At 41.2% G+C, this 20823-nt stretch overlaps 1 protein-coding gene across 1 annotated transcript; it reads right to left on the bottom strand.

The window, feature by feature from the left end:
* Nucleotides 1–1084: 1084 nt before the first annotated feature.
* On the bottom strand, nt 1085–20334 carry SLC46A3 (solute carrier family 46 member 3). The gene is made up of 6 exons (XM_072795624.1): nt 20003–20334; nt 19208–19561; nt 12012–12882; nt 10353–10436; nt 4915–5071; nt 1085–2328 (listed from the first exon to the last, which is right to left on the bottom strand). Exons 2-6 carry the CDS (start codon nt 19394–19396, stop codon nt 2244–2246), a joined length of 1386 nt encoding a protein of 461 aa, XP_072651725.1. The 5' UTR covers nt 19397–19561; nt 20003–20334; the 3' UTR covers nt 1085–2243.
* Between the last annotated feature and the right edge of the window lie 489 nt (nt 20335–20823).

The following is a 20823-nucleotide window of genomic DNA, read 5'->3' as shown; positions in this document are numbered from 1 at the left end:
AAATCATGGAAGGTGGAGGTGAAAGGTACTTTAGACCATCATATCTAACCTTAAAAAAGGCAATATTGTAGGCAGTCTGGTTGGGTACGGTAGTACTAATGTATACAAAACACACTAATGTGTTTTGCTGGGCAGGTCACTTCATACTCTTACCTTATACAATTATTATTATCAGATTTACAATCTGGGGATCCCTGGGTGGCGCAGCGGTTTGGCGCCTGCCTTTGGCCCAGGGCGTGATCCTGGAGACCCGGGATCGAATCCCACATCAGGCTCGCGGTGCATGGAGCCTGCTTCTCCCTCTGCCTGTGTCTCTGCCTCTCTCTCTCTCTCTGTGACTATCATAAATAAATAAAAATTAAAAAAAAACATTATTTCTTAAAAAAAAAAAGATTTACAATCTGTAATGTGTATACCTTACCTATGAAGAATCTCAGCAGTGCAAAGACCATCTCTGTGTAATGCTACTGCTTAGTGGTAATTGAATAACCATGGTGAGTGAGGTCTCTCTGATACTTGTCTGTAAAATGAGGAAAATAAATATCCACTTTGCCAGGATTATTAAGAGAGTATATGATAAATTGATATAGAGGAACACTTTGTAAACCATAAAGTACTTTTTTGGTGGAAAGAGCATTGAATAGGAAGAAAAATAAATAAATATAGAAATCACTCAGTTCTTACACAAGCTTCCAGCCCAGAAGACATTAGGTAGACTTAAAAGTAGTAGTCTTGGAAATAAAAATTTATAGTATTTTACATTGAGTGTTCTTGGCTAGTCCAGTGATCATTGATTACCCTACAGGAAAAAGTTGTAAGCAGTGTTGTCAAATGGAAAACTCTGCGTTTAAGAGATTACAAAGAATCATCTAGTTGTACTTAAAGACATTTGCGTTATTACATATGGTAACTTAGAAAATCGAAGATATTCAAAGACCGGTAAAAATACCATGAACCAATTTAAAAAGTGTATGAGCTAGCATATCTTTTAAAGCTGGCTGTGGCATGCTATCAGTGGTTACATTCATGACGCATGAAATATGTAGCTTTAAATTATTTTCACAAGTAAAAACAAATTTATATATTCAGTTCAACAAACATTTATTGAGGATAAAATGAATCAAAGACTGTCCCGTCCTCATTGTCAGGTAATATTAATAAAATAAATATTATGAGACAATGGAATCTGCTTGGATGGAAGTATACACAAAGTGCTGTGGGTGCCCTGCAGAAGTTGGGGGATTACAAGAGTAGGCAAGAAATGTCAAGAAGGCTATTCAGAGAAAGCAGTGTTTTGGCTGAGATTCTAAAGTTTCATGGTCCGAAGGGAGGAAGGGGAAATGGGACAATGTATAGAAAGATAGGAGGCATGAGAGAATGTGTTTTCAGGGACCAGGGTGGGTTTCAAGATAAGTTTAAGGCTGTAAGAAGTGGCTATCCCTTGATAAAAATAATGAATGAATATTGTACTGTCACTTCCTGACTGGCTGCTTACTCCGTTTTTGCATTGCTTTGTAAACAATTTCTTAATGATATTTTTTTCCAATCACTCCTGTGTTACCTATATAAATATTATCATGCTTATCACTGATGAAACATGTTAGAAATAGTGAAAATATGCATCCTTTAAAGTGATTCCATTTCAAAGTTTTTGCATCTATTAAAAGCTTTCCCTGTCATACCACCTTGATGGGATCTCTAAAACAAACTATTTTCTAAGCAGAGGTACGACTGCACTTTAAATATTTGAAAGTTTTATCATTGTTTTCCTATCAGTGAATAATTCATCATAATTTTGAATAGTTATGCCTTCAAAATCTTCCAGAGGTCAGAAACCCATTTGCAGATGAAAAAACTGAGGTATAGTGTTCTCCTTGGTCCCAAAAGGAAACTGAGTATGTCAGGGAAATTATTGCTTTTGATTGTGTCAGGTTTCTCAATCTCTTTATACTGTGAAGTTTCAGTTTCATTCCTAAATCCCAAGGTGAGAAGTGTTTTGAGATTTGTTTTTCTATCTATGGAAATCTATCACATGATGTTCATAAAGTGCTCAAAGTGCAAAATACTTTAAGAAGCTAGAACCAGGAGCTAGTTCTCTCCTGTTCAGTTTAGAAGAAAGAAACTATGACATTGATTATTGATGAAATATTGATTATGGAACTCATTTACAGTCCTCAGAAGTCAAAGCATAGGATACATGTGTTTAGCTGTTTGTTGTTTTTTTTTTTTAAAATCACAATTAATCATCTATCTGAAGTGTCTTCACTGGATTCCTCTTGTGTAAGAAGTGCATAGCTGCCTTCATTCCAGCTGGTGCACTTGACCACACTGCAAAAGCAAACAAGACATTTTAAAATTGCAAATAAGGCAACCCATAAATAAATAACCTGTCTTTCCCCTGGTACATGGCTTCTGATAAATTATGCAAATTATACATAGAAGGAACATAATAGCATTTTGAGTCCAACTGACTTATTCTGAAAATAATAAATCTACAGTTTTTTCCTCTTCCAGATACCTAAAATGTCCATCCATCCTACTGTTTATTCTGTAGTCCACAAAAAGTAGTATGACTGTGGATATGGCTGAAGTTCATGTTCAATATCTGTAACTGAAACTGGGACAAGAAGATATCTGGAATTAAAAAAGCATGTAATGGGAGGCACTTGGGGGGCTCAGTTGGTTAAGCAACCAACTCATCTCAGGGGTGTGAGATGGAGCCCCACACCTGGGGCTCAGAGCGGAGTCTGTTTAGGACTCTCTCTTCCTGTTCTGCCCCTCATCCCCCCCTCCCCCCCTCCAATAAATAAATAATCTTGGGGAGAAAAGCATATAATTTTATTTTAAAGATTTTATTTTTTCCAATCACCCCAGTGTTACCTATATAAATATCATGCCTGTCACTGATTAAACGTGTTAGGAAAAGTGAAAATATACATCCTTTAAAGTGATTCCATTTTAAGGTTTTTGCATCTATTAAAAGCTTTTCCTGTCAATATGACCTTGATGGGCTCTATGAAACAAAGCATTATCCAAGCAGAGGAACAATTTTATTTATTTGACAGAGAGAGAGCATGAGCAGGGGGTGAGAAGGATAAAAGGACAAGAAGACTTCCCACTGAGCAGGGAGCATAAGATGGGGCTTGATGTGGCACCTTGGGACCTGGAGATCATGGCCCAAGCTAAAGTCAGACACTCAATGGGCTGAGCCATCCACATACCCTGCGTATAATTTTATTTTTTAAAAGTATTGAACAGGGGCACTTGGGTGGCTCAGTCATTGAGCATTTGCCTTAAGCTAAGGTCATGATCCCAAGGTCCTGGGATTGAGTCCTGCATCAGGCTCCCTGCAGAGAGCCTGCTTCTCCCTCTGCCTGTGTCTCTGCCTCTCTGTGCTGCTCATGAATAAATAAATAAAATCTCAAAAAAAACTGAATATAGGGTTAAAAATGTCTTAGAAGACCATCTACATTACATTAGCAGCATTTCTTTTAAAGATTTTATTTATTTATTCATAAGAGACACACAGAGAGAGAGAGAAGCAGAGACACAGGCAGAGGGAGAAGCAGGCTCCACGCAGGGAGTCCAATGTGGAACTCAATCCCAGGACTCCAGGATTGTGCTCTGGGCCAAAGGCAGGTGCTAAATCACCACCCAGGGATCCCACATTAGCAGCATTTTTAAAAGGATAATTGTCCTAGCTAGCTGCATGTGTGTTCATAACAGGTATGTATAAATATATGAAGAATAAAATTAAAATTGCCCATTATCCTACTTCCCAATTCTAATTAATGTTATTTTTCATGATATGGATGCACCATCACTTATTTAGCCATTCTTCTAGTGACCATTTGGTCATTTAAAGATTTTTTTTGTCTTTATAAATTGCTTTCCAAAAATGATAGTGCCAAATAATACTATCAGCAATGTATACGACTGTCTCATCATGTACCCATTAGCGCAGCATGTATTTTTAATTTTGCCAGTTCAATAGTCTTTTTAAAAAAGATATCTAGTACAAATAACTTTTCATCAAAATTATAGAGGAACTGTCAATACTTGCATAGATCTAGGTATCAAAATTCCAAATTCCTCTTAGGAATTATCAATAGATGTTTTCATGTCTAAAAGTTATTGAGAAAAGTACATTCTGAGGCAAAACTTTGTTAACACAGAACCATAGGCCCAAAATGGCGTCAGGTAGGCCAAGTTGTCAAACCTGGACTGATGTAAGTTAACTGCAGTTCCAGCCTCCCTCAGAGACAGTCTTCACCAGTCAGGCAGGCGTTTTCTGATCAGCACCAGTGAGCCTACCAAATGGGTCCTCTCCATCCCCCAAAGGAAGATGGGGTCATCTACCTGATAAGACTCCCTGCCCTTCCCCTTAGGGGAAGGTGACTCTGCCTGAAATAATTATTTCTTCTCTTTTGCTAATAACTTCTTGACCCCACCCTCCATTCTGTGAAAACCTTTCACTCAGCACAGCTCCTCAGAGTTCCCCTCTACTTGTTAGATGGGATGCTGCCTGATTCATGAATCAATTAGTAGAGCCAATTAGATCTTTAAAAGTTATTCAGTTAAGGGGGGGCCTGGGTGGTTCAGTCGGTTAGGCATCCAATTCTTGATTCCAGCTCAGGTCATGATCTCACAGTTATGAGATCAAGCCCCACATCCGGCTCCTCGCTGAGCTCAGTCAGCATGGAGCCTACTTGAGATTCTCTTTCTCTTTGCCTCTCCCTCTGCCCCTCCCCACCATTCACTCTCTCTCTAGAAAAAATTAATTAATTAAAAAAATTACTCAGTTGCATTTTGGTTTTTAACTACTTTAACAGTCTATGTAATTTTACTGGTAAGATTAGGGAATTCATTTAATCCCGCTATCCTTTGATAAAATGCTTAAAAATAATGACATACCATAGACTGACGGCTGGAATTAGTAATAGAACAGCAGACAGCAGAAAGGTGAAGCCTGGGTACCAAGCAACGGTGGCTGAATAAATTCCGTTAAAAGTAGAAACTGCAGTGACTCCACCAAGTGTTTCCAAGAAAGCAATGCAAGCAAATAGGGTGCCTGTTTGGGGTCAGGGTATGGAGAGAGAAAATGAAATGGCTGTATAATAAAACAAAGGGAGAAAATCGTTCCTTATTATTAAAAGCAAACATAGGGCACTGCTTGGTGAATGAAAGCTATTCCCTCTAAATCCCTGAGAAGCCAGTAACCGATTTTGTAGGTGAAGAAACTCGGCCATTAATTCTTGACCTGATGTGAGGGAAGTTGAAAACACAATACTTTGTATGTCAGTAGGGCAAATGTAAGAGGCAACAGCAGCTGACACATTTGAAATCCAGTCTTCTCTCCTGCACAGACACACACATAGCCACAATTACTATTGTCCTTCAAGATTAAGAAAGAAAAGGCAAGCTTGAGGGTCACCTTTCATAGCTGGATTACGGTTTATGCGTCTACGTTCTAATTTTCCCCATGGTTTTGGTCTAGTAGACAGTGTTATATGTTCATTTTTATCTCTTTAAGCTTTTTACCCTAGTATACATACTCTCATATGTTGCTTCTAAGTCTTCACTGAATGACAGGTCACATGTTCATAAAACATAAACATATCTGAAAAATATTGTATTTTCACATGTGTCTTCTTTTAACTAAAATGAAAGCTCTGTTCATGCCAGGTGTACATCTACTTTGTTTACTGCTGTGTTCCAGAGCCTATCTGCCCTGGCACATGGTAGATATGTTTAATCTATACTTGTCAAACGAATAATTCAAGAGCCTAGTTATCAATCAGCAAGTAGCATAAAGACCTACTGCCTCCATGTTTTATGATAATTCTTGAAGTCAGTTTAATTGGGAAGTAGTACTCCTCCCTCCCTCCCTAAGCTACTATCTTCTTTTACTTCTGATCTCTTGCTACAGCTAGGCACAGTGCCGTGGAAGATAGACTGGATTGTTCTAGTTCTATTATGCAATGGCTTAAATCCATTCTTGATGGAAAGTTGGTCAGGCAGTATGTCTGTCTGGCATAAACAACCATACGGCTACAAAATAGGGTTCTCACAACAAATGTTGGAGAGGATGCGGAGAAAAGGGAACACTCTTACACTGTTGGTGGGAATGTGAACTGGTGCAGCCACTCTGGAAAACTGTGTGGAGGTTCCTCAAACAGTTAAAAATATACCTGCCCTACGACCCAGCAATTGCACTGTTGGGGATTTACCCCAAAGATACAAATGCAATGAAACGCCGGGACACCTGCACCCCGATGTTTATAGCAGCAATGGCCACGATAGCCAAACTGTGGAAGGAGCCTCGGTGTCCAACGAAAGATGAATGGATAAAGAAGATGTGGTTTATGTATACAATGGAATATTACTCAGCTATTAGAAATGACAAATACCCACCATTTGCTTCAACGTGGATGGAACTGGAGGGTATTATGCTGAGTGAAGTAAGTCAGTCGGAGAAGGACAAACATTATATGTTCTCATTCATTTGGGGAATATAAATAATAGTGAAAGGGAATATAAGGGAAGGGAGAAGAAATGTGTGGGAAATATCAGAAAGGGAGACAGAACGTAAAGACTGCTAACTCTGGGAAACGAACTAGGGGTGGTAGAAGGGGAGGAGGGCGGGGGGTGGGAGTGAATGGGTGACGGGCACTGGGTGTTATTCTGTATGTTAGTAAATTGAACACCAATAAAAAATAAATTAAAAAAAAATAGGGTTCTCCTGTTGTTTAACTTCCCCTAGCAGTTCAACTTGTTTAATAGTTACCAGAGAAAACTGGACTAAATAGTAAGTACAGTTTAGTTTCTTTTCTATACCTTTTTCCAATTCAATAGACCTCAAAAGTCAAGTCTGTCCTTATGATGTTCCAATTTGTAATCATAAGGAGTGTGCAGGTAGTGACAAGGTAAGAGGCAGTCCAGGGTGGCTTTAGCTGTGAGTTTCACAGCTGTACAAAGCACAGAAATTCCAAAATAATTACCCGAATTTATTTTCTCTCCTTTCACTGAGAGTCTAGTGGAAACCAATGCAGTATTTCCCCTTCTCTCATTACTTTAAAGTGCGTAACATTTTCATAAAAAGATTCCATTTTTAAAAAGTAATGAAGGGGGATCCCTGTGTGGTGCAGCGGTTTGGCGCCCACCTTTGGCCCGGGGCGTGATTCTGGAGACCCGGGATCGAATCCCACATCGGGCTCCCAGTGCATGGAGCCTGCTTCTCCCTCTGCCTGTGTCTCTGCCTCTCTCTCTCTCTCTCTGTGACTATCATAAATAAATAAAAATTAAAAAAAAATAAAAAAATAAAAAGTAATGAAGGATGGGAATATATTCAGTATGGAAATTCTGACATCACCAAAAGGATTCCGTAGTTTGCAGTTAAAAACAAAGTAATTATACTATCCTAGAACAATAGAAAAACAATTCACGATGTTACAATTCAGAATATGAAATGCCAAAAGGTAAACAAAACATTTTGAAATGTCACTATATTTAACAGTATGAAATGACTTTAAAAAAGCCTTTATAAATAAACTAAACCAAATATAAACAGAAGCAAATTATATACTCTGAGAAGTCTATATTAGTTCCAAGTTAAAGCAGGTATAGATTTTTTTTTTTTTTTTGCTGAACAGCTTTATTGAGATAAAATTTGTAGACCTTAAAAGCCACCTCCTTTAAATTGCACAGTTCACAGAGCTGTACAGTCATCACCTCAGAACTGTACCCATTCCCAGTCACCCACTAACTCCCCAGCCCTGGACAGTGCTTCTTTGATTTCTGTCTCTATGGGTTTGCCTTTTCTGAACATTTCTTCTAGATGGAACCATATTCATATATAGCCTTTTGTGTCTGGTTTTTTTTCATTTAGCATTATGTTTTTAAGGATCCCCCTCTGTGTAGCAGGTACCATCAGGACTTTATTTTTATTGCTAAATAACATTCCATTGGGCAGATACACCAAAATGTGTCTATCCGTTCATTAGTTCATGGACATTTCCATTTGTTTATACTTTTTGACTATTATAAATAATGCTGCTGTGAACATTTGTGTATGAGATCTTTGTGTGGGCATATGTTTTCATTTCTATTTTAATTTCAATTCCATTCTATTGCTACAAATGGAATTGCTGAGTCATAAGATAACTCTAACTTTCTGAGGAGCTACCAAACTGATTTTGCAAAATAGGTGGATCATTTTATGTTCTCACTTGCAGTGTAGGGGGGTTCCAGTTTCTCCACATCTTTTTCATTTTAGCCATCCTTAGTGGGTCCCATTATGGTTTTGATTCGTATTTCCCTGATGGCTAATGACATTGAACATTTCTTCATGTGCTTATTATTGGCCATCCATATACCTTTTTGGAGAGATGTCTCTTCAGATCCTTGGGTTGTCCTTTTGTTGTTGAGCTTTTTTTTTTTTTTTTAATTCCAGTGCAGTTAACATACATATATTAGTTTCAGGTGTACACTATAGTAATTCAACACTTCCATATATTACTCAGTGCTCATCATGGTAAGTGTATTCTTGATGCCCTTCACTTACTTCATCCATCTCCCTGCTCACCTCCCAAGTTCCTTATTAAGCATATTATTTACAAATATATTCTGATATTCTTTCGGTTGTCTTTTCACTCTCTTGATGGTGTCCTTTGAAGCACAGAAGTTTTTAATTTGCATAAGATCTAATTTATCTATTTCTTCTTTTATGTTGTGCCTTTGGTGTCATATCTAAAAACCATTGCATAACCCAAGGAAGCAGGTAGGTTTTTACATACTATAGTTATACATTTTTATATTCCTAAGTCATTTTCCAGTTAATCATCATTTCATAATCTATAAACAGCTGTGTGAATATATAACTGCATCTAACGAGTGGAAGAGAACCAAGAAATACGTTTTTAAATGTATTGATTTGTGCAGTCTTCCCCAATGTTAACTAAGCTGCCATAAATAAAATAGCATAATTATGAATGATCCATCAACATATGAATATGTTAATATGAATATTGAATTAATATGAATGTTGGCACCGGGCTGAGACATGAAACAAAAGAAAGCTCCAAAGTCTAACAATATTTATATGATACAGAGAGGAAGGAGGACAATCCCATATGCCGGATATCTAACTGGTAACGAGTTCTAACCAGAAATTTAATTGTTTTGTCCTTCTGTGTTGCTCATTCTTTGCCTTCCCCTTCACTGTTTAATCTCCTGTGTTTGGCTCTGTGCTTGGGAGGCTGACCCTTCAGATCATATGACTTGGATTTCCTTGCTAACCTGACTTTCTATTGTGCTTGGTCAATGGGATGAAGGTGGAAAGAAAGGTTGTGGTGTTTCATCTCTGCTCCCTCCTTATTTGGGTCATCTTCTCCGGGTGCCTTTGCCACTGCCCACTCTGCCACATTGCTGCCCTTCATTAAAGTTTCTATTGAGCCAGCTGAGTGGGATCCTGTTTTTGCTAGGACTCTAATTTAAGCCCAGCTCTAACATTTGTGGGGGCCAGTGTAAGAATACAATTAAAGGCCTATATATATTATATTGTAAGTATTTAAATGTTACAGTTCTATGAACAAACTGTTCATAAAGATACATTCTCTCTCCCTGCTCTGAAAAAATATACCTTATATATCTTCATGATGTTTGGAAGGTCAGACAGAAACTTAGAATTTTCAGACTTTTTGGAGTTCTATGTAGGCACATGACAGCACTGGCAGAGCTAACTAGCTCTTGGCCCTCAGTTCCCAGCTGCAGGACATAGCCCACGCAAGTTCTGTTCTACCTCTTCCTCCATCCAGTTCAGAAAGAATCATTTACACATGGCTGTAGACACCCCACTCTGCAATGCCAAGGTTGGGCCACGTCTCCCATAAAGAGTCATGGCTTGGCTACTCCTTTGGTCTAGAGGGGAGCACACTTGGGTCACAGTACACTCTCAGGCCAAAGGGTCTAAGGAACAGGACCGACCAGGCGCTCATGGACATGAACCCAGGGCTGTTTGGCTAGGAATTATGGGGATCCAGGTACCCAGAGTGTAGTCTAGAAGAGGCAGGTGTGGTGGGCTCCCAGTGGGCATCTGCCTAACTCTGAGCATTCCCCTCCTCTTGGGGCTGGCCCTGGCTAGAGCAAGCCTTTGAAAGCAAGAGACCGTGGGCAGGGGCACCTCTATCTGAAGTAGGCCTCTTTCTAACACAGAACTTACCAATTAAATCAAAAGGAGTTCTGAGCAGAAAAAAGTTTGTAGAATATTCTGAAGAATGAAACATTGGTCATACATAGATTTGAGTTGGTATAGATTGTAGATTCATTATTTTCCTTAAGCAAATGAAACTCACCTTGTTCAGTGGAACGAACCGCTTTTGATATCATGGAGCGTAGAACAGAGAGTGGCACAATAGTGAAAAGGAAAGGCAGCCTGACTGTAAGAGAAATGGTGAGAAATCAGAAAACCAGTGGTCAATTTTAGATGTGAAATATGTTCTCTCTAAATATATTCATTTTCTATAAGTGCCCTAACTCATTGCATCAAAGGACTGAATTAATTGTAGACTTCTGTTTAAGGAATGAAGATGCACTGCAGACAGTTCAGTTCTAGGTTTGCTTACTCTTGAATTGCAGTGCTAAGAACAAGAGTTCAGGGAGGTGTTAGGGTCAGATCTGTATAATCTGCCAATTGGGACTCATCTGCTTTTTCCCAGATTATTATAGTAACCTCTCATTTAGCAAAGTTGGGACTTAGGTTTTTCATTTGTTTTTTGTGTTTACTTTTTTAGACTTAGCATTTTAGTGTCAGCATTCTTTTATTATACTGATACACTTATTGATAAATTGGTTCTTTATCTTTCTGCTTGTCCATCTTTGGAATAATTTCATGAACACCGATTGCCTCTCCTCTTAAATTATGACCCCTAATAGGCACTAGCATTTCCAATTATATGATAAAATAATAATATATTAATTTTGCAGAGGACTTTAAAGTTTTCAAGGTGCTTTCATGTATATCAACTTACTTGGCCCTGGCAACTCTAGGGGAAACTAACATTAACCCAGCGTGAGGCATTGTGCTAAGTGCTTTAGAGTGATCATTATAACCTGGTGAATTAGGTGCTACTGTGCCCATTTTACAGATGAGTAAATGAGGACCCAGAGTAGTTAAGTAACTTTCCCAAGATCATCTGGCACTATAGATGGACATTAAGCCCAATTCTCTTTGGTCACCCTACTTCCCTGCAAGGTAGCAACAGGCTGACAGTACCTTAAAAAAATGAAATTGGACCTTTCTCAAGGTCCCACTTTACAGATCCCTTAGCTTTTTCAAATGCAGCATCTCACTCAAGCCCTACAGAAACTACTTATGGGGTAGGTAGTTAAGGAAGCAGTCTGTTAGGCAAAAATTGATTTATCAAAAACCAATTCGTGAAATGACCAATTTGCAAAATCTTGTCTTAAAGAATTTTTTTCTTGAATATATTCAATAAATATGAATTTTATAAATCTTTTGAGTCTACTTTATATAATGCTGTTTAAAATGTTTATGCAAAGTAGTCTTCTTAGCAGCATTTTTTAGGGGGGCAGAGGGAAAAGAGGACACAGGCTCCATCTCACAACCCTGAGATCATGACCTGAGCCAAAATAAAGAGTTGGACACTCATCTGACTGAGCCACCCAAGCGCTCCAACCTTCTTAGCATTTTAAGAAATATTCAAGTTGGTGAAAGCTCTACTGAAGAACTGACTCACAAGAAGAATGTTCCTGAAATCAAATCTTTTGGCAAGTATGCAAATTTGGAAACTGTGATTATTCTGTGAATTACTGTTTTAAAGCAACTTGGCTTTCAGTTTCTGGCAAACTAGCTTTTAACAAAGTGCCTTAATTGAACTCGAATGCATTAAATAGAGAATATTATATTAAAAGTTTCTCAACCAACAGACTAAATTCATTTGCTTATAAACATCAAATACATGGTTAGTTCTAAGGCTACATTTGTAATTTACCTAAAAACATCATCGGTGTTGTTCTGGCAAAAGCAGTCATAACCATCCCTGCCATGGTGGTAACGATTCCAATGAAGGCCATGTGAATGTCTTCCATACAGTAAGAAAAAAGCCATATTCCTAGGAAACTACTAAAAAAAGTGACGCTACCCAGAGCTGATCCATAACCTATAAAAACTTCATTCCAGCAGAGTGGTGAATCCAATTCATAAAGGATAAAAATGGGGGAAACACCAATTATCACAAAAAAGTAAGCGATCATTGTAAAAAGTAACAAACAGAGAAAATACCGTTGCCTACCAGAAGCATTTTTAAAAAGCATGTAAGTTCGGTAAAATAGGTTTTTAAAGCCTTCACTGCAGGATATGGAAACATTCTGAGATGAAGTTTCTTTCAATGAATCACCAAGAAAAAATGAAATATAAATCAAGTTAATAGCATGAGCCATAGCAATAATAAAAAATGACCACATGAAACCTAATCCTCTGATAAAATAGCCAGAAGACAGTCCCGTGAGTCCAGTGACAAGTCCAAGTATGAAGTCGATTATAGCTATTCGAATTGTTCTTTGTTTCTGTTCTGTACATTGATCAACTATGTAGGCAAAACAAGCTCCTAAGAAAGTGGTGGAATTGCCACAAAGTGCACCAATGAAGGTAGATGCAATCAAAAGCTGGAATGGAAAAGCAAAATAGGAAAGCAAACAGAGCCAAACACTGGTTGCAAGAGAACCAACAGAAGACAAAATCAAAGGGAATTTTCGTCCTCGATGATCACTATGAGACAGAAGTATGAAAGTAGACACTAGACCAGGAATTAAACCACTTATGTCCATCTGCAGATTGAAAAGAGATACTTTCTTCTGAACTTCCTGCAAATAAACAAAAAGAAGATAATGTGTTTACAGAGATATAGGCAACATGCACAGAAATATCACAGAGCATACTTTTCTTTACATTTCTAGTAGGTCACCAATAAGGAATCTCTGGTGCATGGATTTGATACAGCCTGAATCTTCCGCCGGTTCACAAAGCAAACATCAAGAGGCGATATAGTAATGAAAGCTCATGCATGATATGCAAGCACTGTGGTGGGGACTTGAACACACCACTGTGTATTGGTGTGTGTCTGTTTTATATAGAAGATCCACAGACTCCAAGATATCTGGGACTGGTCATGTAATAATTTTGCTTTCTTCTCTCAACAGCTTAGCACTGAGCTCATGACCACTGTTGTAAAGCAAGAGTAATATCTTTTCCTGTGATAGATCTTTCTGTCTACTTAAAGGGGAATGAGTATCACATGTAAATGACATATTTGATAGTCCCCCAAGGATCAAAACCAGCAGGTACACACACAAACTGGAAGATGTTACAATCCTTATGCTAGTTATTTGATGGGAAGGATTTTGGGTGATTTAAAAGCATTTTCTATTTGCTACTTCTCTCTGTATTTTCCAAATTTTATATAAAGAGTGTAATTTTTATAATAAGGATTGCCAAACTAATTTTTAAAAATAGATTTATTCATGTGATATTTAGAAAGCATCCTAAAACAAGTGATGAACCACAAAAATATCAACTACTGAAATTGATGAATTTTTTAGAGTGAGCCTATGTTTATTTTTATATATTCAAATAATGCAAGCACTTTCATCAGAAAATGTTCTAGTCACTCAGACTCAAAACTCAAGCCATCTTTGTTTCTGGACTTTCCCTTCACCCATGCCCACCAACACCCAGTGCTTCTCATGTCTTTTAGCTCTTTTCTGTCCCAGAGCTGCCACTGGAAGGATAAGGCTCATAGTTTTCACCTGGGCTGGCCTGGCATCTACTTAGCTCTGTCCTCAATGCCGTCTGTGATGCCAGCCTCCTCGCTTTGCAGATCATAGACACTAATGGTGGCAGTGTCTTACAAAACACACTAGTGGCATGTCTTTCACCTGCTCAGCCCATTGCTTGTTAGAGAAAGTTCACACTCCTCATCTGTTACATAAGGACACCAAGATGCGATCCAACCCAACTCTTTAGCATTAGCTCAACTCACTCCCCTAATACTCTATGTTACATTCACAGCCCACAGTCAAGCCCAACTTGGATTTCCCTGAAATGCCCAAACAGATGTAATCTCTCCTTCTGCTGAACCTTCTCATATGGCAAGTATCATTCCCCAGGTGTGCTCTTTGGTATAATGATTAAGAGCTCTGGAGTTAGGTCAATCTAGATTCAGATGTAGTCAGTTCTTTACACAGCAATTAGAGTGATTTTTTTTTTTTTAAAGATTTTATTTATTTGAAAGAGAGAGAGGAACACAATTGGGGGTGGGGCGGTTCAGAGGGAGAAGGACAAGCAGACTCCCCGCTAAGCAGGGAGCCCCATGTGGGACTCAATCCTAGGACCCTGGGATCATGACCTGAGCTGAAGGCAGACACTTAACTCACTGAGCCACACAGGCGCTCCTAGAGTGATCTTAAAAGCATTTGGCTCATGTCATGTTACCCCGCTGCTCAAAATCCCCCTGTGGTTTTCCTTATAGGGAAATAAATCCAAATTCCTTGCCATAGTGTGGGTGGCCAGACACCATGACTTCTCGGATTTCATCTCCACTTCCTTGTTCCCCTCAGCCGCATGCCATTCCTCAAACACTCCATGCTCATTCGCTTTTGTATTTGCTGTTCCCTCTGCCTGACAGTCACAGAGCTCACTTCCTCAATTCAGATGTCACCTCCTCAGAAGCCTTCTGTGACTAATCACACAATCACTAATCACACAATCCAAAGCAACCCCACTAATCCTCACCCAGTGCTCTATGACTGTAGCTGAGTATACTTTCTTTAGAGACTTGTCACTCCTCGACAGGATGAGTTACTTTAATTGAGCTGCTTATTGTGTGCCCTCTCCACTACAACCTAACCTTCAGGAAAGCTGGAACCCTGTTTTCTTCCCTACAGTGTCACCAGTTCCAACAACAGTGCTTCACAGGGCATGTCATAGATAGTGGTTACATGAATGAATAAGAAAGTAAAATAGGCCCTGTAACTGGCTAGCTGTGTGTGACCCTGACCAAATTATGTATCCCTGTGGTTTCATCTGACAGGAGGTGGGTAACAAGAGTCCCTGTCTTGCAAGCTTTTGTAAGAGTTACATTTAAAGTCCCTATGTCCATTTAAGGTATATGGCACAGATCCTATTATGTATTAGCGCTTCATCAACTTTGGCTGTTTTCATTTTTACTAGGTTAGGCTTCTTGAGCACATCTTTGTATCTCTACAGATAAAAAAGCCATCAAGTAAATACTTATTCAGTCTGGGATTCCTCCTCCTAATCCCCCCTCCCCTCCACATCCTGTCTTTTATCTAGTGTCATTCCTAATTCAACCTTTTACACAGACTCCTCTCCTCATATGTAACCTATACCTTTAACTCTGGAAAATTACAATTATATACTAGATAAGGGTTGATGGGAGAAATCAGAGTAAAGTGTGCTATTTCCTACACAAGATTGACAGAATAACAGTATACTGAGACAGGAATAAATTAAGGAAAGGAATATCAATTTTTAAAAAGTCACAATTTCATAGGCTAAAATGTATAATTACAATTGGGTAGAAATATTCCCTTATTAAAAGGTTTATAAATAAATTATTGAACAACAACAACTTCATGATCTGGTTAATGCCAACTTGTTTCCCCAAATAGCAGTGATGTGGGAAACAAAAGCAGAAGAAAAATTATTAAATTAAAACTTATTAAATTTCCTTACTATCTACAGCCTATTGACAAGTCCTTGCAAAAGGCAGAGTGACATTCCCTTAGGGACTCAGCTGCCTCGATGTTAATACTTTGCTAAGGTCAAAAAGCAATCTTAACTTAGCCCAACCCCCAGCTTTAACGTATAAAAATGCTTTGGAAATTTCTTCTATCTCTAAACCGCCAAGATACATGTTGGCAATCTTCCCCCAAGCATATGGTCCACTATTACACATTTGAGGAGCCTCATGACTAAGGTTTTATTAGACGGTAATAAATGACCTTTTCCCAACAATAGCTGAAACTTTGCTTCCAAAATCCCTTAGAGACTTTCATTATCCCTAACCCCCTCCCAACTTGAAAGTATATAATGGGCCACTCCACATGACCCCAGGGAAGCTCTTCTGCCCATGGGTCCTGTCCTTGGTGCTTTAATAAAACCACCTTTTTGCACCAAAGACAGGTCGAGAATTCTTTCTGGGCCTTCAGCTTCAAACCCTAACATCTTTTCTTACATCAGCAGGGTCCTATCTTGAAAGTACCTGAAGAGAACAGACCACAGGGGCCAGTGTAATACTTCAAAACAAGTCCTTTAACCTGGGAAGGGGGATGGGGTGGGAAAGAGAGGGTGGCAAGGGGTTTAAAAAGCCCTTCCTCTGCAGAAGCCAACAGACATGCCTAGAATTCCCTACCTCTTCTCCCTCACCCAAGAATTTCCTGCCCACAGGCTTGCCATTTTGTTAAGACATCCTTTAGAGACTAATTTTGCTGGAGAGAAGTATGTAAGTATATCTTAAGAGTCACAAGACTCAGAAAACTCAAAAGGTTTGAAAATCAGGTTAGATGGATATTTATTTATATGGACATATGTATTAACCCCAATGGGTTGAAAAATAAGACTTTCAAAATGTCAAGTATAAGTGAAATAGCTCAGTTAATTCTTATACCTGAACCCTGAAATTCATATTATGATCTTGCATTGCAATGCAGCTGTCCATGTATTTGTTTTATAAAAGGATAAATAATATAGTATAATAGCAAGAAGTTTAATACACTATTTTGTTATGCACTCTTATATAAATAATTGGTCTTTTGGGGGAGTGGCAAAGAAAAATCTGAACTGAAAAAAAATTATTTATTTTATTAGGGACTGACCCTGTGCTCTGACATTTATTTTTAGGGTTATAAAAACAGTTCTCAAACTCCTAAATTTTTAGTGAGCAAGTAGTCAGCACCCACCAACAGCTGGGAATTGAGAAGGAAGCTCATAAAACAGGGAATATTTATTTGTCCTTGGATTGAAAGGTAAGAGAATGTTCTTTCCTCTTTCTCTTTCTCTCTCTTTCTTTTCTTTTCTTTCTTTCTTACATTTTATTTATTTGAGAGAGCAAGAGCATGAGCACAGGTTAGGGGCAGAGGCAGAGGGAAAGGGAGAAACAGGCTCCCCTCTGAGCATGGAGCCCAGTGCAGGGCTGGATCCCAAGACTTTGAGATCACAATGTGAGCCAAAGGCAGACACTTAAGTGACTGAGCATGGCACCCCAGGTAAGAGAGTATTTTTATACTGAGCGGGAACACTGTCCAGAAAAGCGGACAGATGGAAGTACTGAAGGTGATGCTGGTGCGTCCAGGGAAGCAAAAGTGTTCCTCTTTCCTAAGGAGCAAAAGGTGAGTGGCCCACCTGACCTGTCCCAGTTGTGGGTGGTGACAGTGGTGCTTTCTAGCTTCCCAGTCCGAGAAAAAGCACCTGTAGCTCTAGAGCACCACCTTTAAGGGAAGGGATTGAATATTAATCTAATTAATCTTGAATATTAATCTAATAAAAAACAATTAATGAAACAATAATCAACTTAGACATTTGGCAAAAATCTTCAAAATGAGACCACTGCTCTGGGCAGTGAAGGGCTCTCAGCAACTACATAAGACCAGAGGGGGCCAATACTCATCACCTGCACAGTCACAGAGGCTACCACAGTGACTGAACCCCAGCCTATCTCCTCTCAGGGAGGTCAAGGGCAGCCAACTTTTCCAGACATTCCATTGTCTCCCCCTCTGTCCCTCCCATTGCTCCCAGGTGTCTGGTGAGGGAAAGCAGAGAATCCAATATAGAAACTAATGAGCCTATTGAACCTTGTCACTCACTGGGAATGACATTATATATCATAGGAAACATTCTTGTAGTCAGGAGACACAACCACGAGGTGAATCCCTTGGCCCTTCTATTTTTATGACCTCACCTGAGGCCAGAACCTGGATGCCTGCATAGCTTGCCAGTAATTATGAGTTCCAAGGAAATTTCTCCCATGGAAATGAGGAACAGCAGAAACTGTGCCAAACAGCCAGGCCTCAGCCCAGCAAGGTTATACCTGACACCTCAGGAAACACCTCCGGAAATGCTAGAGCTTTCCTTCTGGGCCCTTTGCCATTTCTTCCAGGCCTCAGACTCATCTCCCCAGTGATACCTGAATTCTCTTCCACTGAGGAGAAAATTTTAGAACCAGCTGGCAGGTGATTCGAATTCCCTTAAGCTCTTCTTGTCCTTTGACTATGGTGGCAGTGCCACTCTTTTGCCATCACTAAATATCCTCTAGGGGAATAGTTCAAAGTTTATAAGTGTGGTCTGTTTTTAAGGCTTTTTTTGGAGCGGGGGGGATTGCAAATCTGAATGCATCTCCTTTGCATCTGGACATTGGCAGATTTTGATACAAACTGAGGGAGCAGGGGAATGGCGATGTATCACCAGTTTTAAACAAAAAATTGGGGGAGGAGGCCGGAGAGGCAGAAGGAAAGGTCCTGTAATATCTGGCTAAACATTCTCAGTGTCCTCAGCGCCAAAATAGATCTCCTCCTCAGATAATCTCACATAGCTCCTCAACATTTGGGAGTCAAAGCTGACCTGATAACAGCAAATGAGGAACGCCAAATGCTGCCCCCTAGCAGCCCATGATGGACACTGGCCCCAGGGCCCATAGTGTTCAGTAATGGGCTCCTTTGGGGAGGGGGGGGTGTCCATGAAAACTGGGTCATGTATGTGAAGCAGAAGGGGGGTTGGGAGGAAGCAAGCAAGGGAAGGGCAGAAACACCCTGTTTCACCCCCATTGAGGCCACCCAGTACTCATTCCAGCTAGCCTCGGTCCAACCTTCAGGTTTTTGGGGGGAAGCAGGAAGGGGACAGCCATTGGGGAGATGAGACTAGGCTGAAACTTTCTGAGAAAAGAGAACAACCAGTGTCACAGAAAAAGAAGGGGGTTTTACTTAGAAGAAGCAGATTAAAGGTGTCAGGAAACTTCAAACAAGAGAACTGAATAAAGGCTCTTGTCTTGGGATTTAAGAGTTTTCAGGTGACCCTTGAGAGACCAAAGTACAATGAGTGCAATGCCCTGTTTCATTGAAAACCTCATGACACATTCTCCTTCTATTACCTTTTAGGGATATGTTAATTTCTTACCTCCTGGAATGCAAAAATCGGACTGCTTTTGTTTTTTCCACACTCAGAAATATTGCTATCAGATACAAAACTGTAGTTGCTGGTTTCTTCCCATATTCTCCTGTACACATACTGTGTGGTCAGTGGAGAAGTCAAAGTCATAGCAAATGCACTAAGGCAAATGGCAGGTTCTACAAAGAAGATCTTCATACTGCCTGGGTAGGTAGCTGACTTCTATTAAAAAGGACGAGGGGGAATCCCTGGGTGCCTCGGCGGTTTAGCGCCGCCTTCGGCCCAGGGCGCAATCCTGGAGTCCCGGGGTCGAGTCCCGCGACGGGCTCCCGGCGTGGAGCCTGCCTCTCCTTCTGCCTGTGTCTATCGTGAATAAATAAATAAAATTAAAAAAAAAAAAAAAGAACGAGGAAGTGAGAGGGCTTCGGTGGAGAAAACAGGCACACTGGGGAGGAGAAGGCAGCAAGCACTTCCCAAGAGATTGTTTTTTTACTTTGGGTTGGGGTATGCAGTAAGCCGGAGACTGTCCTACTTTCTATTTTTAAGAAACAGAAAGGGCTCAAGCCGCCTTAAAATAGTTCTAATAAGTTGTCACCCATTTTCGTCGGGAATAATCGCACTAGAGTCCCCACACTGTGCCGCCAGCCGCTTTTCAGAAGGGAAACCGAGAGGCTCCCCGCGGGGACGCGGCGGTTACGCAACTGTTTGTCATGGTTATTTTGCTGCTTGTTAACGGGACAGGAAGGAGGACGTTCACAAGCGGCTCCCAGTCGGAGGGATTTGTTTCTTCTCGTTTAGACTCACCCCGCGGTTACAGTCCTCCTGCCGGGCTAGGCGCGGGTCCGAGCATTTTCGGGGCCCCGAGTCCCTGGGGGCGCCTGCGCTCCCGGGCACCTGCCCGGCGAGTGTCCCCGAGGCCGGGCGGCCGCGGCGGTCGGGCCGGGAGGGAATTTCCGTTGAATCCGACCGATGCACCTGTCGGGGAACCTCAAGGTCTCCTCCCACAGCAAACCCCTGAAAGCTCACTCCTGCGTCCGAGTGACGACGGCGACGTCCCCGCGCAGCCCTCGCTCGGCGCCCGGTGGCCCTGCGGACGCGGCCCGGGGAGCTGCGGCGGGCCCGGCGCGGGCCGCGGTCTGTCCGCCGGGCGGGGGGCGCGTCCGTGGGTCCTCGGCGCTCGCGGCCCCCGTCGCCGGGGGGGCGGGGCCGCTGGGGGCGGGGGGGGGGCCGCGGCGCTGTCGCCCGCCCGCGCGGCTCTCCTGCCATTGGGCCCCGTGGCTGGCGCCCGCGCGGGGATTGGTCCGCTCGGCGCCACTCTCGTGAGCCCGCCCCCGAGGCCCGGGCACCCCGCGGCGCCCCGGCTGCGGGTGCTCGGCGGCCGGCTCCTGGGCTCTGCAGCAGGGAAGCGTGTCCGAGTCTTGCGTCCCTGTTCACGGAAGCACACCGAGATCACTGGCAGAAGTAACGTGCGTGGGACGCAGCTCCCCGTAGCATCCGGGTCGCAGGGCAAGAGGCCTAAGAAACGCAGACTTGGGGGAACAGGGTAGGGACCTCCCCAGGAGGGTGCGGGAAAGAGGGTGCCCCTGACGGAAGGTCTGAAATGCGGTCCCTGGCTCTTCCTGGCG

The sequence above is a fragment of the Canis lupus genome, chromosome 24, assembly GCF_048164855.1.
Source record: "Canis lupus baileyi chromosome 24, mCanLup2.hap1, whole genome shotgun sequence".
In the NCBI taxonomy this organism is placed as follows: Eukaryota; Metazoa; Chordata; class Mammalia; order Carnivora; family Canidae; genus Canis; species Canis lupus.
The sequence above is the reverse complement of the archived record's forward strand: the minus strand, read 5'-3'. Positions and strand labels throughout refer to the sequence as shown.

Bases quoted from the DNA above. Each gene is read 5' to 3' on its own strand.
- SLC46A3 (XM_072795624.1), bottom strand. From the start codon at position 19,396: ATGAAGATCTTCTTTGTAGAACCTGCCATTTGCCTTAGTGCATTTGCT. The intron at 10,437-12,011 runs GTAAATTACAAA...TTTCTCTTACAG, and splicing joins AACACCGATGATGTTTTTAG to TCAGGCTGCCTTTCCTTTTC. The intron at 5,072-10,352 runs GTGAGTTTCATT...GACCCCAAACAG, and splicing joins GGTTCGTTCCACTGAACAAG to GCACCCTATTTGCTTGCATT.